The following is a 20,192-nucleotide window of genomic DNA, read 5'->3' as shown; positions in this document are numbered from 1 at the left end:
TTTGAGTGTCTGTGATTAAAAGCCGCCCCCCCGCCCCCCCCCCCGCGGACCCCCCCGCTGCACTGAGTCTCATTGATGGGATTTATGGGACCCCCCCCCAAAAAAATACAACCCCAAAATTGGCCCCAAAGTCTCAGTGACCCCCCCCAAAAAAAATTATCACTTTGAGCCCCCCCCAAAAAGACCCAAAAAGCCCCAAATTGACCCCAACATTTCGGTGCCCCCCCCACAAAATAGTAATTTTTTATCCCCCCCCCCCACAAAAAACCCCAAATCCCCCAAATTGACCCCAAAATTTCGGTGCCTCCCCCCCCAAAAATCCCACCTTGAGACCCCCCCCCAAAAAAAGACCCAAAAAGCCCCAAATTGACCCCAAAATCTCCGTGTTGCCCCCCCCCAAAAAATCCCACTTTCGGACCCCCCCAGAATGACCCAAAAACCCCAAATTTAACCCCAAAATTAACCGCCCCCCCCTCCAAAAAAAAAAAAAAAAATCCCACTTTTTGACCCCCCCAAAATACCCCAGATTGACCCCAAAATTTCGGTGCCCCCCCCCAAAAAACTCCACTTTTTGCCCCCCCCCCCCGATGACCCCAAAACCCCCAAATTTAACCCCAAAATTCAGCGCCCCCCCCCGGAAGAAAAGCCACCATTTTTTTTTATTTCCGTTCGGACCTTTTTTCACCATTTTGTACACAAAAAAATACCGACACCCGGAAGTGGGGGGGGGGGGCGGAAGTGGGGGCGGAAGTGGGGAGGGGGCGGCGGAATTTGGGGCCAAATGACCCAAATGTGGGGTTTTTTTGGGGGGAGGGGGGGTTGGAAATTAAATAAGAAATATAAAATTAATTGGGGGGGGGTTTACACAGTGCTGATGTGGGGCGGAAATGGGGGGAAGGGGGCGGAAGTGGGGGCGGAAATGGGGGGAAGGGGGGCAGAAGTGGGGGCGGAAATGGGACGGAAGTGGGGTGGAAATGGGGAGAAATGGGGGAGGAAGTGGGGGGAAAATGGGGGCGGAAGTTGGGAAATGGGCGGAAGTGGGGAAACGGGGGGTGGAAGTGGGGGGAAAATGGGGAGGAAGTGGGGGTGGAAGTGGAGGAAATGGGGAGAGGAATGGAGAGAAATGAAAGAGGAAGTGGGGGAGGGACGGAAATGGGGAAAGGGGAAGTAGGAGGGGAAAGGGAGGAAGGGGGGAAATGGGGGAGGAAATGGGACCGGAAGTGAGGCGGGAAAATGGAGGCGGAAGTGTGGGGAGAAAATGGGGGATGTTGGGGAAATGGGGCGGAAGTGGGGGGGAAATGGGGGGAGCGGGGCGGAAGTGGGGAGAAATAGGGGTGGAAGTGGGGGGGAAATGGCGGAAGTGGGAGGAAATGGGGGCGGAAGTGGAGGCGGAAGTGGGGAGGAGGGGGAAAAAGGAGGGAAACAAAGGAAAAAAGCTTAAAGAGGAAAAAGAAGGGAAAAAGGAAAAGGGGGGAAAGAAGGAAAAATGGAGGAAAGGGGGAAAATGGAGGAAATGGGGGCGGAAATGGGGGAAAAACAGGAAAAATGGGGAAGTGAGGGCGGAAATGGGGGAAGTGGGGGGGGGAAATAAGGGAAAATGGGGGCAGGAAGGGGGAAAATTGGGGAAAAAAAGTGAAAAACGGGGAAAATGGGGGCGGAAATACGGAGGGGGGGGGACGGGAAAAAAGGGGGAAATGGAGGAAAAGCGTGAGGAAATCTGGGGTAAGAAAGGGGGAAATGGGGGCATTTCCGGGGTGGGGGGGGGAAATCCGCGTTTCCTGAGGAAATAATTTAGGGAATTAATTAATTTGGGGGGGGGGCAAAAGGGCGACGAGAAAAAAAGTGCTCTGGGGGGGGGGAGGGGGTCGTTATGGGGGATTTTGCACCGAAAAAAAATCGATGGGGTCGGATTGGGGGGGGGGGGGGGGGGGGTGACGACCCCCCCATTATTGCCGTGGGGCGGAGATGGAAGACCGCAAAGGGGGGGGCGGCCCTATAGGGTGCCCCGTGTCCTATAGGGGGCGCCCGGCCCGACGGGGGCGCTGCTGGCCCCATAGCAACGATCCCGGCCCCATAGGAGTGGTCCCGGCCCCACACATGCTCCTGACCCCACAGGAGTGGTCCCGACCCTATAGGGTCCTCCCGGCCCCATAGGAGTCTTCCCAGCCCTATAGGGTCCTCCCGGCCCCACAGGAGTGGTCCTGGTCCTATAGGGTTCTCCTGGCCCTATAAGAGCAGTCCCGGCCCCATAGGAGTCTTCCCGGCCCCATATGGGCACTTATGGCCCCGTACGGACACTCCTGGTCCTATATGAATGCTTCTGGCCCCATAGGGACGCTCCCAGCCCTATATGGACGCTTACGGCCCCATAGGACACTTCTGGTCTTGTAGGGATTTGTCCTCGGCCTTACAGAGATGCTCCTGGTCCCATACAGACCCTCCTGGTCCCATACAGCTGCTCCCGGCCCCATATGGATGATCCTGGTCCCACAACGATGTTTCCAGTCCCATACAGACAGTCCTGATCCCATATGGATGTTCCTGATCCCATAGAGATGCTCTTGGTCCCATATAGACAGTCCTGGTCCCATCGAGATGCTCTTGACCCCATATGGATGCTCCTGGTCCCATACAGACCCTCCTGGTCCCGTATGGCTCCTCCTGGTCCCACACACGTTCCCAGTCCCATACAGATCCTCTTGGTCCTATATGGATGTTCCTGATCCCATACAGATGCTCTTGGTCCCATATGGATGTTCCTGGTCCCATATTGCTGCTCCTGGTCCCATACAGACTGTCCTGGTCCCATATTGCTGCTCCTGGTCCCATACAGATGTCCCTGGTCCCATACAGATGTCCCTGGTCCCATACAGATCCCCTTGGTCCCATATGCATGTTCCTGGTCCCATATTGCTGCTCCTGGTCCCACAAAAGTGTTTCCAGTCCCATACAGACAGTCCTGGTCCCATATTGCTGCTCCCGGTCCCACAGAGATGCTCTTGATCCCATATGGATGCTGCTGGTCCCATATGGTTTCTCCTGGTCCCATACAGATATTCCCAGTGCCATACAGATGCTCTCGACCCCATACAGACTGTCCTGGTCCCATATTGCTGCTCCTGGTCCCATACAGATGTCCCTGATCCCATACAGATGTTCCTGATCCCATACAGATGTCCCTGATCCCATACAGATGTTCCTGGTCCCATACCTGGGGCTCAGGGCCCCATAGGCCCCCATAGAGCTGCTCCTGGTCCCATATAAACCCTACAGGACCCCCACGGGTGGGTTGGTGGTGTGTGGGTGGGGGTCTCCATGCCCCCCCCCCCCGCACCCATGGGTGCTCAGAGCTCCTTTTTTGGGGGGGGGTTGCTGGCGAAGAGCCGTGCGAAGCGCCTGAGCTGCTCGCTGGCGCTCTGCGACTCCTCCTGCAGCCGCCGGTTGTCCTGGCGCAGATCGGCCACCTCGGCCTGCAGCACCACCTTGTCCTGCTTCTCCTTTTTTTTTGGGGGGGGGGCGCATCTCAGAACCCCCCCTCCTCCATCCCCTCCCCCCCACAGTGCCCCCCAGGACCCCCCCCAGAGCCCCCGAGACCCCCTCGGGACTCCCCAACATCCCCAGAGCACCCCCACGACCCCCCCAGTGGCCCCCCAAGACCCCCCCCAGAACCCCCCCAGTGCCCCCAAGACCCCCCCAGCATCCTCAAGGACCCCCCCAGCATCTCCTATGATCCCCCCCAGTGCCCCCAAGACCCCCTCGGGACTCCCCAACACCACCAGACCCCCCCCCAGGACCCCCCCAGTGCCCCCAGGACCCCCCAGCATCTCCTATGACCCCCCCCAGTGCCCCCAAGACCCCCCCAGCATCCTCAAGGACCCCCCCAGCATCTCCTATGATCCCCCCCAGTGCCCCCAAGACCCCCTCGGGACTCCCCAACACCACCAGACCCCCCCCCAGGACCCCCCCAGTGCCCCCAGGACCCCCCAGCATCTCCTATGACCCCCCCCAGTGCCCCCAAGACCCCCCCAGCATCCTCAAGGACCCCCCCAGCATCTCCTATGATCCCCCCCAGTGCCCCCAAGACCCCCTCGGGACTCCCCAACACCACCAGACCCCCCCCCAGGACCCCCCCAGTGCCCCCAGGACCCCCCCAGCATCGCCTATGACCCCCCCCAGTGCCCCCCCAAGACCCCCACAACCCCCCCAGTGCCCCCAGGACCCCCCCAGCATCCTCAAGGACCCCCCAGCATCACCTATGACCCCCCCCAGTGCCCCCAAGACCCCCCTCAGGACTCCCCAACACCACCAGAGCACCCCCACGACCTCCCCAGTGCCCCCAGGACCCCCCCAGCATCCTCAAGGACCCCCCAGCATCACCTATGACCCCTTCCAGTGCCCCCCCAAGACCCCCCCCAAGACCCCCCCAGCATCTTCAAGGACCCCCCAGCATCTCCTATGACCCCCCCCCAGTGCCCCCAAGACCCTCCTCAGGACTCCCCAACACCACCAGAGCACCCCCAGGACCCCCCCAGTGCCCCCAGGACCCCCCAGCATCTCCTATGACCCCCCCCAGTGCCCCCCGAAGACCCCCACAACCCCCCCAGTGCCCCCAGGACCCCCCCAGCATCCTCAAGGACCCCCCAGCATCTCCTATAACCCCCCCCCCCAGTGCCCCCAAGACCCCCCTCAGGACTCCCCAACTCCACCAGAACACCCCCAGGACCCCCCCCCCCCTTGCAACAGCCCAAGGACCCCCCCCCCCAGCATCCCCTCAGAGCCCCCCCCAGAGCCCCCAGATTCCCCCAGGAACCCCCACAACCCCCCCTCCAGCATCTCCTATGACCCCCCCACAGCCCCCCTCAGGACCCCCTCCCACCCCAGTACCCCCAACACCCCCCCAATGCCCCTAGCACACCCCAGGATGCCCCCCCACTGCCCCCCAGGACCCCCCCGGGACCCCCTCCCACCTTCTGCAGGTCGCTGTGCAGCTGTTTCAGCATTGCCTCCAGTTGGAAAACCTTCCCGGTCAGATCCAGGGGGGGGTCTTCACTGCGGGAACAGACGGTTATGGGGGGGGCACTGGGATAGGACCCCCCCCAGGAGGTTGAAGACCCCCCCCCCAGGACCCTCAGGACCCCTCCAGGAGGTTGAAGACCCCCCCCCCCCCCCAAGAGATCACCCCCAGACCCTCAGGATCCCCAAAGGCCCTCAGAACCCCCGAGGATCTTCAGAACCCCCCCAGGACCCCCAGCAGCGCAAGGACCCCCCCAGTGACCCCCCCAGGAGGTTGAAGACCCCCCCAGGACCCTCAGGATACCCCAGGAGCCCCCAAGCAGTTTGAAGACCCCCCAGGACCCCCCCAGGAGCCTCAGGACTCCCCAGGCAGCCCACAGAACCCCCCCACGACCCCCTTCCAGGAGCCCCCAGGACTCTCAGAAGACCCCCAGGACCCCCCCAGAGCCACCCCAAGACCCCCCCCCATTACCTGACCCGTGGTGGGGGGGGGTCAGGAGGGGGCGTGGGGTCGGTGAGGGAGAAGAGGGAGACGGCGCGCTGCACTGTGGGGAGGGGGTGGGGGTCAGCACCCCCCAACCAACCCCCCCAGCCCCCCAACCCCCCCCCCCACACCCCCACCCCAGCATGAGCCCCCCAACCCCCAACCCAACCCCCCTGCCCAAAAACCCCCCCAGGCCTCCAAGTTGGGGTCCCACCTTCGTAGACTTATGGGGCTGAGAGCCCCCCTGCCCCCCAACCAACCCCCCACCCCCCAAACCCAACCCACCCGCCCCACAACCCCCCCAGCCCCCCAACCAACACCCCCCCAGCCCACAACCAACCCCCCCACCCAACTCCCACCCCCCCTCAGCCCCCCCCAGAGTCCCCAGCCCCAGTTTGGGGTCCCACCTTCGTAGACCTATGGGGCTGAGAGCCCCCCTGCCCCCCAGCCCCAGTTTGGGGTCCTACCTTTGTAGGCTTACAGGGCTGAGACCCCCTGCCCCCCAACCCCCCCCCAGCCCACAACCAACCCCCCCACCCCACTCCCACCCCCCCCGAGAGCCCCCAGCCCCAGTTTGGGGTCCCACCTTTGTAGGCCTATGGGGCTGAAAGCCCCCTGCCCCCCAACCCAGCCCCCCAGCCAACCCCCCCACCCAACTCACCCCCCCAGCCCCCCAATTTGGGGTCCCACCTTTGTAGGCTTACAGGTCTGAGACCCCCAGCCCCCCAACCCACCCCCCCAGCCCACAACCAACCCCCCCACCCCACTCCCACCCCCTCAGCCCCCCCAGAGCCCCCAGCCCCAGTTGGGGGTCCCACCTTCGTAGGCCTTGGCGGCGCTGACCAGGCTGGCCCACTCCAGCCCGGCGCTGTCGGGCAGCGGCATCAGCCCGGGCTCCAGGCGCCGAGGGGCTGCGGCCAGGGACAGCTCTGAGCCTGAGATGGGACCTGAGGGCACGGGGACATCCACTGGGGGGGGGTGGAGGGGGGGGGTGAAAGGGGGGAAAAACGGGGAGAAATGGGGGGAAATGGGGGAGATGGGGAGAAATGGGGAGAAATGGGGAAAAACAGGGAGAAATGGGGGGGAAATGGGGAGAAATGGGGAGAAGTGGGGAGAAATGGGGGGGAAATGGGGGAAATGGGGAGAAATGGGGGGAATGGGGAAAAACAGGGAGAAATGGGGGGGAATGGGGAGAAATGGGGAGAAATGGGGAGAAATGGGGGGGAATGGGGAGAAATGGGGGGGAAATGGGGAGAAATGGGGGGAAATGGGGGGAAATGGGGAGAAATGGGGAGAAATGGGGAAAAACGGGGAGAAATGGGGGGGAATGGGGAGAAATGGGGGGGAAATGGGGGGAAATGGGGAGAAATGGGGGGGAATGGGGAGAAATTGGGGGGAAATGGGGAGGAAATGGGGAGAAATGGGGGGAAATGGGGAGAAATGGGGGGGAATGGGGAGAAATGGGGGGGAAATTGGGGGAAATGGGGAGAAATGGGGGGGAATGGGGGGGAATGGGGAGAAATTGGGGGGAAATGGGGAGGAAATGGGGAGAAATGGGGGGAAATGGGGAGAAATGGGGGGGAAATGGGGAGAAATGGGGAGAAGTGGGGAGAAATGGGGAAAAACGTGGAGAAATGGGGGGAAAATGGAGGGGAAATGGGGAGAAATGGGGAGAAACGGGGAGAAATGGGGAGAAATGGGGAGAAATGGGGGAGAAGTGGGGAGAAATGGGGGGGAATGGGGAGAAATGGGGGGCAAATGGGGGAGAAGTGGGGAGAAATGGGGAGAAATGGGGAGAAATGGGGAGAAATGGGGGGCAAATGGGGGAGAAGTGGGGAGAAATGGGGAGAAATGGGGAGAAATGGGGGGGAAATGGGGAGAAGTGGGGAGAAATGGGGAGAAATGGGGGGGAAATGGGGGGAAATGGGGAGAAGTGGGGAGAAATGGGGAGAAATGGGGGGGAAATGGGGAGAAATGGGGGGGAAATGGGGAGAAATGGGGAGAAATGGGGGGGAAATGGGGAGAAGTGGGGAGAAATGGGGAGAAATGGGGAGAAATGGGGGGGAAATGGGGGGAAATGGGGGGAAATGGGGAGAAGTGGGGAGAAATGGGGAGAAATGGCGGGGAAATGGGGAGAAATGGGGGGGAAATGGGGAGAAATGGGGAGAAATGGGGGGGAAATGGGGGAGAAGTGGGGAGAAATGGGGAGAAACGGGGAGAAATGGGGGGGAAATGGGGGGAAATGGGGAGAAATGGGGAGAAAAGGGGGGGAAATGGGGGGAAACGGGGAGAAATGGGGTGGGGGGGACTCAGAATGGAGGGAAATGGGGGGGAATGGGGGTGGGGGGGCTCGAAATGGGGGCAAATGAGGGAAGACGGGGGTGGGGAGGGTTTGTGGGGGGGTTGGGGGGCGTAGCGGGGGGGGTTGGGGTGAGTTGGGGACGGGGGGCTTTTAGGGGGGGGGGATTGTAGAAGGGTTTGGGGAGGGTTATGGGGGGGTTTATTGGGGGGGGGTTTATTGGGGGGGGGTGATTTGGGGGGGGGTCTCACCCTTCTTCTCAGGCAGGCGGCGGGCGGGCAGCGTGCAGCACGGGTAGGTGCTGCTCAACAGCAACGGGGGGGGGTCCGCAGGGGAGGAGCCCCCCCCCCCCACGCCCCCCCCCACGGAGACCCCCCCCCCGTCCCTCCGCCCGCCGCCGCCGCCCCCACAGAGGCTCTCATCCGACAGAGTGCGCTGAGGGGCCTTCGGGGGGGGCTGCAAGAAATTACAAAAAAGGGGGGGGTGGGGGTGGGGGTGGGGATGTTAATTAGTCCATTAATTAATTAATGGCAGGACGCGTCGCATAAATAAATAAGCGAGCAAATGGATGAATCGGGGTGTGGGGGGGGGCTGGGGGGGGCTGGGGGAAATAAAGGGGGGGGATGAATGGATGAATGAATGAATGAATGAATGAATGAATGAAGGAATGAATGAAGGAATGAATGAAGGAATGAATGAATGAAGGAATGGAAGATGAATGAATGAATGAATGAATGAATGAATGAATGAATGAATGGAGGATAAATGAAGGAATGAATGAACGAACAAAGGGAGGACAAACAAATGAATGAATGAAAGATGAATAAATAAATAAGGGGGGGCCGTTAATTGGGTGTGTGGGGGGGGGAGCAGACCCTACAGCAACGGGACCCCGTAACAATGAGACCCCAAAACAGGCGGATCCCAACCCCCCCCCCAGCCTCACCCCCCCCAGCCCCATCAACTCCCCCAAACTCACCCCACACCCCCCAAACCCCCCCGGCCTCACCTCACAGCCCCCCCAGTCTCGCCCCCAAACTCCCAAAGCCCCAAATCCCACTTCACAGCCCCACAAAAGCCCCCAATCTCACCCCATAGCCCCCCAAACCCCCCCGGCCCCCCCAATCTCCCTCCAACCCCCCCAAACCCCCTCCCAACCCCCACAACCCAAAGACACCCAACCCCTCAAAACCCCCCAACCCTAACCCGACCCCCCCCCCAACCCCAACGCCCCACCCAAACCCCCCCCCAACCCCCCTCCCGACCCCCCCCAACCCCAACACCCCCCCCCAACCCTCTCCCAACCCCCCCATCCAAAGCCCCCCCCAACCCCTCATAACCCCTCTGGTCTCACTCCAACCCCCCCCCAAACCCCCTCCCGACCCCCCCCCAGCCCCAACGCCCCCCCCCAAACCCACCCCGTCCCTCTCGCTGTCCCCGCCCCCATCCATGATGATGAGCCGTTTCAGGTCGTCCTCGATGGAGGATTTGGGGGGGGTCCTGCGGGGGGAGCGCAGATCCCGCAGCGACGCCCGCAGCCTCGGCTGCCCGAAGACGTTTTTGGTGCCTGCATCCACCTGCCTGGGGGGGGGGGGGGCTGGGATGGTACCCGGAGACCCCCCCCCCACACAAACACACCACAGACCCCCCCGTTGCCCCCCCGGCATCACACGGTTCCCCCCCATACCCTGCAGTGCCCCCAAGCCCCCTCCCAACACAACACGGACCCCCCTGGTGCCCCCACAGCCCCCCCCCTCATAACCCCAGGACCCCCCCCCCCCAATGCCCTACAGACCCCCCCGTAACCCCCCCAGACCCCCCCAACACCTCACAGCCACCCCCTAATCCCCAACAGACCCCCCCCAGGACCCCACAGCCCCCCCAATACCCCACAACCCCCCCCAGTATCAAAGAGCCCCCCTCCCCCAATACCCCACAGCCCCCCCCCCCCCAGTACCCCAAAACCCCTCCCAGCCCCCCCCCAGCCACCCCCCCCCAAACCTCCCCCCCATTAAGGACCCACTGACCCCCCCACACCCACCCCCTCCAACCCCCCCCCCCATTGAGGACCCACTGACCCCCCCCCATGCCCCTCCCTCCCCCCATTGGGGTCTCACTGCCCCCCCCGCCCCCCCCAATTGGGGTCTCACTGCCCCCCCCCGCCCCCCCCCATCTGCTTGCCTTACTTCTTGGGGTCGGGGGGGCGCGTGGGGGGGTCGTCGGGGCGCTTCCATCCGGGGGGGGGTTTGGTCCTGGGGGGCTGCCTGCAGGGGAACGGCTGGGGGGGGGGCGGCAGCTGCGAAGGGGGGGGGCGGGGGGGGTCCGGGGCTGATCGGTATGGGGGGCGGGAACTGGGGGGGGGAGGTAAAAGGGGGGGGGGGGGAATATGAAAAATAAGGGGAGGGGTGTAAAAAAAGAATAAATTGGGGGGGGGACGAAGGGGAAAGGGGGGGGAATAAGGGGTATAAAGTGGGGGGGGGGCAAAGAAAAATTCGGGGGGGGGGGGGAGGAAGAGTGGGGCTGAGCATCACGGATCCGTGCCCCCAATTTAGGGGGGGGTCCCGTGCCCCCCCAGCGCCCCCCCCCCCCAAATAAAAAGGCGCTCACCTGGGCTGCTTGAAGGGCTCCGTGGAGGGGGGGGGGGCAGCGCCTTTGGGGTCCGTTTCTTCGCGCCCCCCCCCAGAGATGGAGAACGGGGGGGTGGGTTTGGGGGGGGGGGGCGTCGCTGGGTTTGGGTGGGGGGGGGTCCGGGTCCGGGGGGGGGTCGGGGGGGTCGTCGCTGGATGCGGTGCTGGAGAGGGTTGTGCTGCTGGAGTGGGTGGAGTGGGGGGGGTCCGGCTGTAAAATGGGGGGGGGTCAGTATTGGGGGGGGGGGGCAACCCCAAAATGGGGGGCAGAGACACCTAAAAAGGGGGGGGACACCGGGGGGGGGGGGCAGAGACCCCCGAAATGGGGAGGGGGGGGGGAAGTGGGGGGAGGGGGCGCTCAGAGACCCCCCCAAAATGGGGGGGGGTTGAGCGGAGAGACACAAAGTGAGGGGGGGTCACTGTGGGTGGGGGGGCACCCCCAAAAATGGGGGTGGGGAGAGGGGGCGCTGAGAGACCCCCAGAATGCGGGTGGGGGGGTTACGAGGTGGGGGGGGGGGCTCAGAGACCCTTATGGGGGGGGCACCGCTAAAATGGGGGGGGGAAAGGGGGGGGGCAGAGACCCCCAAATTGGGGGGGGGTGGCAAAGTGACACTGGGGGGGGCTCAGAGACCCCCCCCCCCAAATTTTGGACGTGGGGGGGTGGGGGGGGGGGTGGGATTATTATGGGATGCTGACCTTGGCGTGGCGGCCGGGCGAGTCGCTGTGGGGGGGGGGGTCGTGGCGGCCCCCCCGTTTGCCCCCCCCCCTCCGGGACTGCGGGATGTGCCACAGCGGCTCTGCAATGGGACCCCCCCCAAAATGTTACAAACCCCCCCCTCATCAAACACCAGCGACCCCCCCCCGAAAAAACGAAACATGGAGGGGGGGAGGGGGGGGCATCCATTTTCCGCACCCACCTCCCACCAGGGACCCCCCCCAAAATAAAGGACCGGGGGGGGCGCATCCCATATCCTTGCCCACCCCCAAATGAAAGAATATGGGGGGGTCTGAGGGGGGGGGGTCATCCATCTCTCTGCCCCCCCCCCAAATGAAAGAACATGGGGGGAAGACGGGGGGGGGCAGGAAAAGGGGGGGGGGGGTTGGCACCCCATATCCCTGTCCGCCCCCCCCCCCAAAAAAGAAGGGACATGGGGGTGGGAGGGGGGGGGAGGGCATCCCATATCCTTCATCCCCCCCCCAGAATGAAAGGATGCGGGGGGGTCATCCATCTCCCCCCTCCCCCCCCCAGCCAGGGACCCCCCCCAAAAAAGGGACACTGGGGGGGGGGGAGGGCATCCCATAACCACGCGTCCCCTCCCCACCAGAGACCCCCCCCCCAGATAAAAGCACATGGGGGGGGGGGGGTCGCAGCCGCATCCCTTTGTCCCCGCTGGGATTTTTTTGCCCCCCCCCGCCCCCCCCCTACCGCTCTGCTGCCGCTCGGCGCTGCTCTCGTGGCTGCTGGGACCCCCGGCCGAGGAGTCGCTGCTGGGGGCGTCGGGGGGGTCCGGGGGGGGCAGCGGGCGCTGGGGGGTCGTGTACCTTTGTGTGGGGGGGGGGGGGGGAGGAGGGGAGAGGGGGGGTCAGGTAGTGTTTGGGGGGGGGGCTCCCCTTCTGGGGGGGCTCTGAGCCCCTTCGTGGGCCCTGTTCTCTTCTGGGAGACACAGCTTCTGTTTTGGGGGGGGGGCTCGCCTTTTTGGGGGGGGGCTCCCCTTTTTGGGGGGTCCTCACCTTTTGGGGGCTCTATTCCTTTTTTTTGGGGGGGCTTTGAGCCCCATTTAGGGGGGGTCCTCCCCTTCTGGGGGGGCTTTGAGCCCTTCTGAGCCCGATTCCCTTTTTGGGGGGGCTGTGGCCCCCTTTAAAGGCTCTATTCGCTTTTCTGGGGGGGGTCTCCCCACTTTGGGGGGGCTCAGCTCCCCTTTAAGGGCTCAATTCCCTCCTGGGGTCTCCCCTCCCCATTTTTGGGGTCTCCCCCCCCCGCATTTTTACCCACCTTTCTGGGGGGGGGGCTCTGTAGCGCCCATAGGCGGCTCCGGGCGCAGAGAAACTTCCGGAAGGCTGGCGGTAAGGGGAGGGGGCGGCGGGGTGGGGGGACTCCGGGAAGCTGACGGGCCTGGGGGGGGCGGGGGGCTGAGGAAGGGTCCCCGGTCCTCCAACCCCAACCCTGGTCCTCCAACCCCAATCTCAGTCCTCCAACCCCAATCTCAGCCCTCCAACCCCAACCCTGGTCCTCCAACCCCAATCTCAGTCCTCCAACCCCAACCCTGGTCCTCCAACCCCAATCTCAGTCCTCCAACCCCAACCCTGGTCCTCCAACCCCAACCCTGGTCCTCCAACCCCAATCTCAGTCCTCCAACCCCAATCTCAGTCCTCCAACCCCAACCCCAGTCCTCCAACCCCAACCCTGGTCCTCCAACCCCAATCTCAGTCCTCCAACCCCAACCCCGGGCCTCCAATCCCAATCCCCCCCCCCACCCCATTCTCCCCCCATTCTCCCCCAACCCCCCCACCCCAGCCCCCCCCATTACCCCCCACCCCCCATCTCAGCCCCCCCCCCTTCCCCCCACCCCCCATTTCCCCCATCTCCCTCCCTGCCCCCCACCCCCCATTCCCCCCCCATTTCCCCTCATTCCCCCCCCACCCCTTACTCCCCAACCCCCCCATTCCCCCCTACCCTCCCCCCACCCCATCTCCCCCTCACCCCCCCCCAAACCCCCCCCCACTCCCCTCCTACCCCCCCATTTTCCCCCTCCATCCCCCCCCTTCCCCCTATTCCCCCCCCGCCCCCCATTTCCTCCCCCCCCTTACCCACCCAATGCCCCCCCCCATTTTCAACCCCCATCCCCCACCCCCCCCACCTCCTTACCCCCTCCACCCCCCCTGCCCCCCCATTTCCCCCAACATCCATTTCCTCCCCAACCCCCCCATTCCCCCCCCCTATTTCTCCGTTTCCCCCCTCCCCACACCCCCATTCCCCCCACCCCCCCCACCTCCTTACCCCCTCCACCCCCCCAGCCCCCCCCATTTCCCCCCCCATTTCCCCATTTCCCCCCTCCCCACCCCCCCCATTCCACCCATTCCCCCCCCACCTCCTTTCCCCCCCCATACCCTCCATACCCCCCACCCCCCCCACCTCCTTACCCTTCCCCCCCCCAACCCCCCACCTCCTTACCCCCCCCATACCCCCCACCCCCCCCACCTCCTTACCCTTCGCCCCCTCAACCCCCCCCAATCCCCCACTCCCCACCCCCCCCAATCCCCCCACCCCCCCCACTTCCTTACCCCCCCCATAGCCCCCCACCTCCTTACCCTTCCCCCCCCACCCCCCCCATTCCAGCCATTCCCCCCCCACCTCCTTTTCCCCCCCATACCCCCCATAGCCCCCCACCTCCTTACCCTTCCCCCCCCCACCCCCCCCATTCCAGCCATTCCCCCCCCACCTCCTTACCCCCCCCATACCCCCTATAGCCCCCCACCTCCTTACCCTTCCCCCCCCCAATCCCCCCCTCCCCATCCCCCCCCCATTTCCCCCATCCCCCCCCCCACCTCCCTACCCCCCCCGGTGCCCCCCCCACCTCTTTCCCTGCTGCGGCTGCAGGTCCCGGCAGGCCGCGTTTCCCGGCGTTTTCCCGGCCCTGCCGCCCACCCCGGGGGTCTCGGCCCATTTTCCCCCCCCCGCCCCCTGGGTGCTGCTGCTGCTCCACTGCCAGCCGCTGCTGCGGAACGGCGGCCGCCCGCTCTGCGCCTCCGCACGGGGGGGGTCCGAGGAACCCAGCTCCGCTTCGGCCCAGCCCCTAAAATTGGGGGGGGGGGGGGACGGGTTATGTTGGGGGGGGGGATGTCGGCCAGGAGACCCCCGCTGGGGTGACTGCGGTGTGGGTGGGAGCGCCTTGGGGGGCTCTGCTGGGGAGAAGGGGGGGGGGGGGGCCCTAAAGTGACCCCCGACCCCAAAGGCTGCGGGTGTGGGGGGACACGGGGGGGTCTTCACCCGACCCCATGGTTACACTGCCCTCATTAGTGCTAATTAGCTCTAACTGGGGGGGGGGACAGGGTGGGGGACGTGGGGGGGGGACGTGGGGTGGAGTTGGTGGTGACACGCAGTGCTGACACGGGGTGGGGGTGGCACGGGGTGGTGCCATGGGGTGGGGGTGACACATGGGATGGTGACATGAGATGCTGACACGGGGTGGAGGTGACACACAGGGTAGAGGTGACACACGGGACGGTGACATGGAGGTGACATGGGGAGGAGGTGACACATGGGATGGAGGTGACACAGGGGGTGGAGGTGACACACGGGATGGTGACGTGGAGGTGACATGGGGTGGAGGTGATACACGAGGTGGTGACACACGGGGCGGTGACATGGGGTGGAGGTGACATGGCGTGGAGATGACACATGGGACGGTGACATGGGGTGGGGGTAACACACAGGGTGGTGGAGGTGACATGGGGTGGAGGTGACACACGGGGCGGCGACATGGCGTGGAGGTGACATGGCGTGGAGGTGACACAGGGGTGGAGGTGACACACGGGACGGTGACATGGGGTGGGGGTAACACACAGGGTGGTAGGGGTGACATGGGGTGGAGGTGACACACGAGGTGTTGACACACGGGGCGGTGACATGGCGTGGAGGTGACATGGGGAGGAGGTGACACACGGGATGGAGGTGACACAGGGGGTGGAGGTGACACACGGGATGGTGACGTGGAGGTGACATGGGGTGGAGGTGACACACGGGGCGGTGACATGGCGTGGAGGTGACATGGCGTGGAGATGACACATGGGACGGTGACATGGGGTGGGGGTAACACACAGGGTGGTAGGGGTGACATGGGGTGGAGCTGACACATGACATGGAGGTGACAAGGCGTGGAGATGACACACGGGGCGGTGACGTGGAGGTGACATGGGGTGGAGGTGACACGGGGTGGAGGTGACACGGGGTGGAGGTGACACGTGGGGCGCTGACGCGGCGCGGTGTTGCCAGGCGCGGTGCCGGCGGTGCCGCTACCTACCTGCGCGGCGCGCCGTCGTCGTGGGGGGGCACGATGACCACCTTGACGGTGACGGAGGTGCGCAGCAGGTCGATCATCTGCTCGTGGCTCAGCGTCACCACGGCCACCTTGCAGATCTCCACCAGCCGGCTGCCCTGCCGCAGCCCCGCCTGCCACGCGAAGCCGTAGTCCTCCACCTCGGCCACCGTGCCGTCGTACTTCACGTGGAAGCCCAGCTGGCCCAGCCCGTTGCGTCGCAGGGTCATGTCCACCGTGTCGCAGCCCGGCGTCGTCACCTGGGGGGTGGGGTGGAAACGGGGGGCGTCGGCGGAGACCCCCGGCCCGGGGGAGGGGGGAGCTGGGATCCGTTGCTTGCAGCGCAGAGCAGGCGGTGGTTGGTTGGTTGGTTGGTTGGTTGGGTTGGGAGGGTGGGGGCTGGTGGTCGGTTGTTGGTTGGCCACCGGGCAACTGTTGGTCAATGGTTGGTCAGTCATTGGTCAAGCGTTGGTCAACTGGTGGTCAGTCATTGGCCAATTGTTGGCCAACCATTGGTCAACCGGTGGTCAGTCATTGGTCAACGGTTGGCCAACCACTGGTCAACTGTTGGTCAGTCATTGGTCAATGGTTGGTCAACCACTGGTCAACTGTTGGTCAGTCATTGGTCAACGGTTGGCCAACCATTGGTCAACTGGTGGTCAGTCATTGGTCAACGGTTGGCCAACCACTGGTCAACTCTTGGTCAGTCATTGGTCAACTATTGGTCAATCACTGGTCAACCATTGGTCAATCATTGGTCAACCACTGGTCAACCCATGGCCAACCATTGGTCAACAATTCATCAACTGTTGGTCAACCACAATTCAATGGTTGGCCAACCAATCGCCAACCACTGGCCAACCACTGGCCAACCACTGGCCAACCACTCATTAACTGCTGGTCAACCCTTGGCTAACCGTTGGACAACCCACAGTCAACCACTGGCCAACCATTGGCCACCACTCAGCCATTGGTCAACCCATGGCCAACCATCGGCCAACCACTCAACCACTGGCCAACCACTGGCTGACCATTGGCCAACTGACTCAACCATTGACCAACCCATGGCCAACCACTCAACCACTGGCCAACCACTGGCCCACCATTGGCCAACCACTCAACCATTGCCCAACCACTCAACCAGTGGTCAACCCATGGCCAACCATTGGCCAACCACTCAACCACTGGCCAACTACTGGCCGACCATTGGCCAATGACTCAACCATTGGTGAACTACTGGCCAATCATTGGTGAACCATTGCCCAACCACTCAACCACTGGTCAACCCATGGCCAACCACTCAACTATTGGCCAACCACTGGCCAACCACTGGCTGACCATTGGCCAACAACTCAACCACTGGCCAACCATTGGCCAACCACTCAACTACTGGCCAACGATTGGCCAACCACTCAACCATTGCCCAACCACTCAACTATTGGCCAACCCATGGCCAACCATTGGTCAACCACTCAACCACTGGCCAACCACTGGCCAACCACTGGCCAACCACTCAACCACTGGCCCACCATTGGCCAACCACTCAACCATTGCCCAACCACTCAACCAGTGGTCAACCCACGGCCAACCACTGGCCAACCACTGGCTGACCATTGGCCAACGACTCAACCACTGGTGAACCACTGGCCAACCACTCAACCACTGGCCAACGACTCAACCGCTGCCCAACCAGGACCCTCAGCGCCACCTGAGCAGCACGATTTGCCCTCCCCCGATTCCCCACATCCACCCCAGCCCCCAGAAGACCCCGCGCATCCCCCTCCCCGCAGACCTTCAACCTCTGCACGATCTCCCTGACGTCATCCGGCCCCCCGTCGGCCGCCCGCACGCAGACGTGATCCCCGCGCCCGTAGAAGAGCTTCAGGTTGGCGCCGTCGGCCGTCCAGCCGATGACGTCCGCGCAGAAGCAATTGAAGACCACCTCCTTGGCCCCCAGGTCCAGCAGCACCACGAACTCGTTGGAGACGCCCAGGATGCAGGAAATTTCCTCCCCGCGGGCGAAATCCTGCGCCCAGACGCGCCAGGCGATGGCCCCGGCGCTGCGCAGCTCCGCTCCCACCCTGCCTTTGCTTTTCTCTTTCTTTTTGGACGCCAAGGAGATGAGGTTGAATTTCCCGGCCGAGTCCAGGGGGGTGTTGGTGACGAAGTTCTCCGCCAGGTCCTGCAGGTATTCGCGCCGCGTCCGCGTGGCCATGGCGTGGAACTTGTCCGACTTGTGAGCCGCGTTCTCCGCGTTGATGGCTTTGGCCAGCAGGAAATCGCGGAAGGCGTCGGACTTGCGGAAGGGAACCCCGCTGGGGATGGGGGGCCCGAAGGGGGGGACGTCCTTGGAGCGGGTGACGGCCACGCTGCGGGGCGGGGGGGCGGAAAGAGAGAGGTGAGACCCCCGGCGTGGCAGTGGGGAGACAAGTCCAGCCCGTGGAGGTCAGGAGTCGCCCCACGGATGCTGAAATTTGCCCCATGGATGTCAGGATTTGCCCCCATGGATGTCCGGATTTGCCTCCATGGATGCTGAAATTTGCCCCCTGGATGTCAGGATTTGCCCCCATGGATGTCAGGATTCGCCCCAAGGATGTCAGGATTCGCCCCACGGATGCTGAAATTTGCCCCCTGGATGTCAGGATTTGCCCCCATGGGTGTCAGGATTTGCCCCACGGATGCTGAAATTTGCCCCATGGATGTCAGGATTCGCCCCAACGGATGCCAGGATTTGCCTCCATGGATGCTGAAATTTGCCCCATGGATGCCAGGATTCGCCCCCACGGATGCCCAAAATTCACCCCTATGGATGTCAGAAACGACCTCAAATCATCAGAAATGACCCCAAATGAGCAGAAATGACCCCAAATCACCAGAAACGACCCCAAATTCCCCACTACAGAGACGTGCATTGACCCCAGGTGGCAGAAGGGACCCCAAAATTCACCCCTATGGACATCAGAAATCCCCCAAATGAGCAGAAATGACCCCAAATCACCAGAAATGACCCCAAATGAGCAGAAATGACCCCAAATCACCAGAAATAACCCCAATATTGACTCCTATGGACATCAGAAACGACCCCAAATCACCAGAAATGACCCCAAATCACCAGAAACGACCACAAATGAGCAGAAATGACCCCAAATCACCAGAAATGACCCCAATATTGACCCGTATGGACATCAGAAATGACCCCAAATCACCAGAAATGACCCCAAAATTCCCCACTACAGAGACGTGCAGTGACCCCAGGTGGCAGAAATGACCCCAAAATTCACCCCTATGGACCCCAAATGAGCAGAAACGACCCCAAATCACCAGAAATGACCCCAAATCACCAGAAACGACCCCAAATTCCCCACTACAGAGACGTGCATTGACCCCAGGTGGCAGAAGGGACCCCAAAATTCACCCCTATGGACATCAGAAATCCCCCAAATGAGCAGAAACGACCCCAAATCACCAGAAACGACCCCAAATCACCAGAAGGTGGCAGAAGGGACCCCCGGGTGCCCCCCCCGCGCCCCCACCTGTAGCTGACGCCGTCGGTGCACGGCTCGTGCGCCCGCACCACGATGAAGACGTGCTGGAAGTGCGAGCGGACGCCGCGCGGGGTGAAGGGCAGCGCGCCCGGCTCCTGGAACACGATGGTGACGATGTCGTTCCCGATGTGCCGCTTCCGCAGCAGCTGCAGGACAAACGGACGGCTGCGCGCGCGGACGGACGGACGGGGCGGGGGGGGGGGGAGGAGGAGGAGGGAGGAGGGAGAAGAAAGTAGGAAGGAAGGAGGAAGGAGGGAGGAAGGTGGGAGGAGGGAGGAGAAGAAAGGAAAAAGGAAAAAGGAATGGAGGAGAAAGGAGGAAGAAGAAAGGAGGAAGGAAGGAGGAAGAAGGAAGGAGGAAGGAAGAAGGAGGAAGGAGGAAGGAGGAAGAAGGAAGGAGAGAGGAGGGAGGAGGAAGGAGGAAGAAGGAAGGAAGCAGGAGAGAGGAAGAAGTAGAAAGGAGAAGGAAGGATAAAGTAGAAGGAAGGAAGAAGAAGGAAGGAGAAAGAAGGAAAGAGGAAGGAGGAAGGAGGAAGAAGGAAGAAGGAAGGAGAAGGAAGAAGAAGAAAAGGAGGAGGAAGAAGGAAAGAGGAAGGAAAAAGAAAGAAGAAAGGAGAAGAAAGGAGAAAGGAGGAAGAAGGAAGGAGGAAGGAGAAAGAAGAAGGAGGAAGGAGGGAGGAGGAAGGAGGAAGGAAGAGGAAGGGGGAGGAAGGAGGACCGCTGGTGGAGGACTTGCAGATGGACAAACAGCCATGGGGGGTAGGGGAGGAGGAGGGAGGAGGAGCGCTGTTGGAGGACCACGGGTGGAGGACTGACAGGCAGGCAGACAACTGCGGGGGGAGATGGAGGAGGAGGAGAACTGCGGTTGGAGGACAAACAGGCAGACAGACAGACAACGACAGGGCAGATGGGGGAGGAGGAATGCAGTTGGAGGACTGCGGTTGGAGGACTACAGACGGACAGACAGACAATCGCGGGAGGGCATGGAGGAGGAGGAACGCTGTTGGAGGACCACGGGTGGAGGACTGGGGTTGGAGGACTGCGGTTGGAGGACTGCAGTTGGAGGACTGCGGTTGGAGGACTGGGGTTGGAGGACTGCGGTTGGAGGACTGCGGTTGGAGGACTGAGGTTGGAGGACTGGGGTTGGAGGACTGCGGTTGGAGGACTGCGGTTGGAGGACTGAGGTTGG

At 63.0% G+C, this 20,192-nt stretch overlaps 1 protein-coding gene across 1 annotated transcript in view; it reads right to left on the bottom strand.

The window, feature by feature from the left end:
* Positions 1-1,909: 1,909 nt before the first annotated feature.
* The window catches only part of SIPA1L3 (signal induced proliferation associated 1 like 3), a 30,071-nt gene continuing 11,788 nt past the window's right edge, over positions 1,910-20,192 (bottom strand). The window contains 15 exon segments of the mRNA XM_090129880.1: positions 1,910-3,497; positions 4,968-5,049; positions 5,486-5,558; positions 6,316-6,465; positions 8,048-8,252; positions 9,215-9,377; positions 9,983-10,092; positions 10,548-10,634; positions 11,120-11,220; positions 11,850-11,965; positions 12,417-12,536; positions 13,999-14,217; positions 15,445-15,719; positions 17,252-17,828; positions 18,993-19,150. Of these exon segments, the coding sequence (XP_089986006.1) occupies positions 3,345-3,497; positions 4,968-5,049; positions 5,486-5,558; positions 6,316-6,465; positions 8,048-8,252; positions 9,215-9,377; positions 9,983-10,092; positions 10,548-10,634; positions 11,120-11,220; positions 11,850-11,965; positions 12,417-12,536; positions 13,999-14,217; positions 15,445-15,719; positions 17,252-17,828; positions 18,993-19,150 (2,589 nt within the window). The 3' untranslated portion in view covers positions 1,910-3,344.

This window comes from Phasianus colchicus, chromosome 38 (assembly GCF_987193195.1).
Source record: "Phasianus colchicus chromosome 38, bPhaCol1.hap1.1, whole genome shotgun sequence".
Lineage (NCBI taxonomy): Eukaryota > Metazoa > Chordata > Aves > Galliformes > Phasianidae > Phasianus > Phasianus colchicus.
This window is presented reverse-complemented; position numbering and strand designations above follow the sequence as displayed.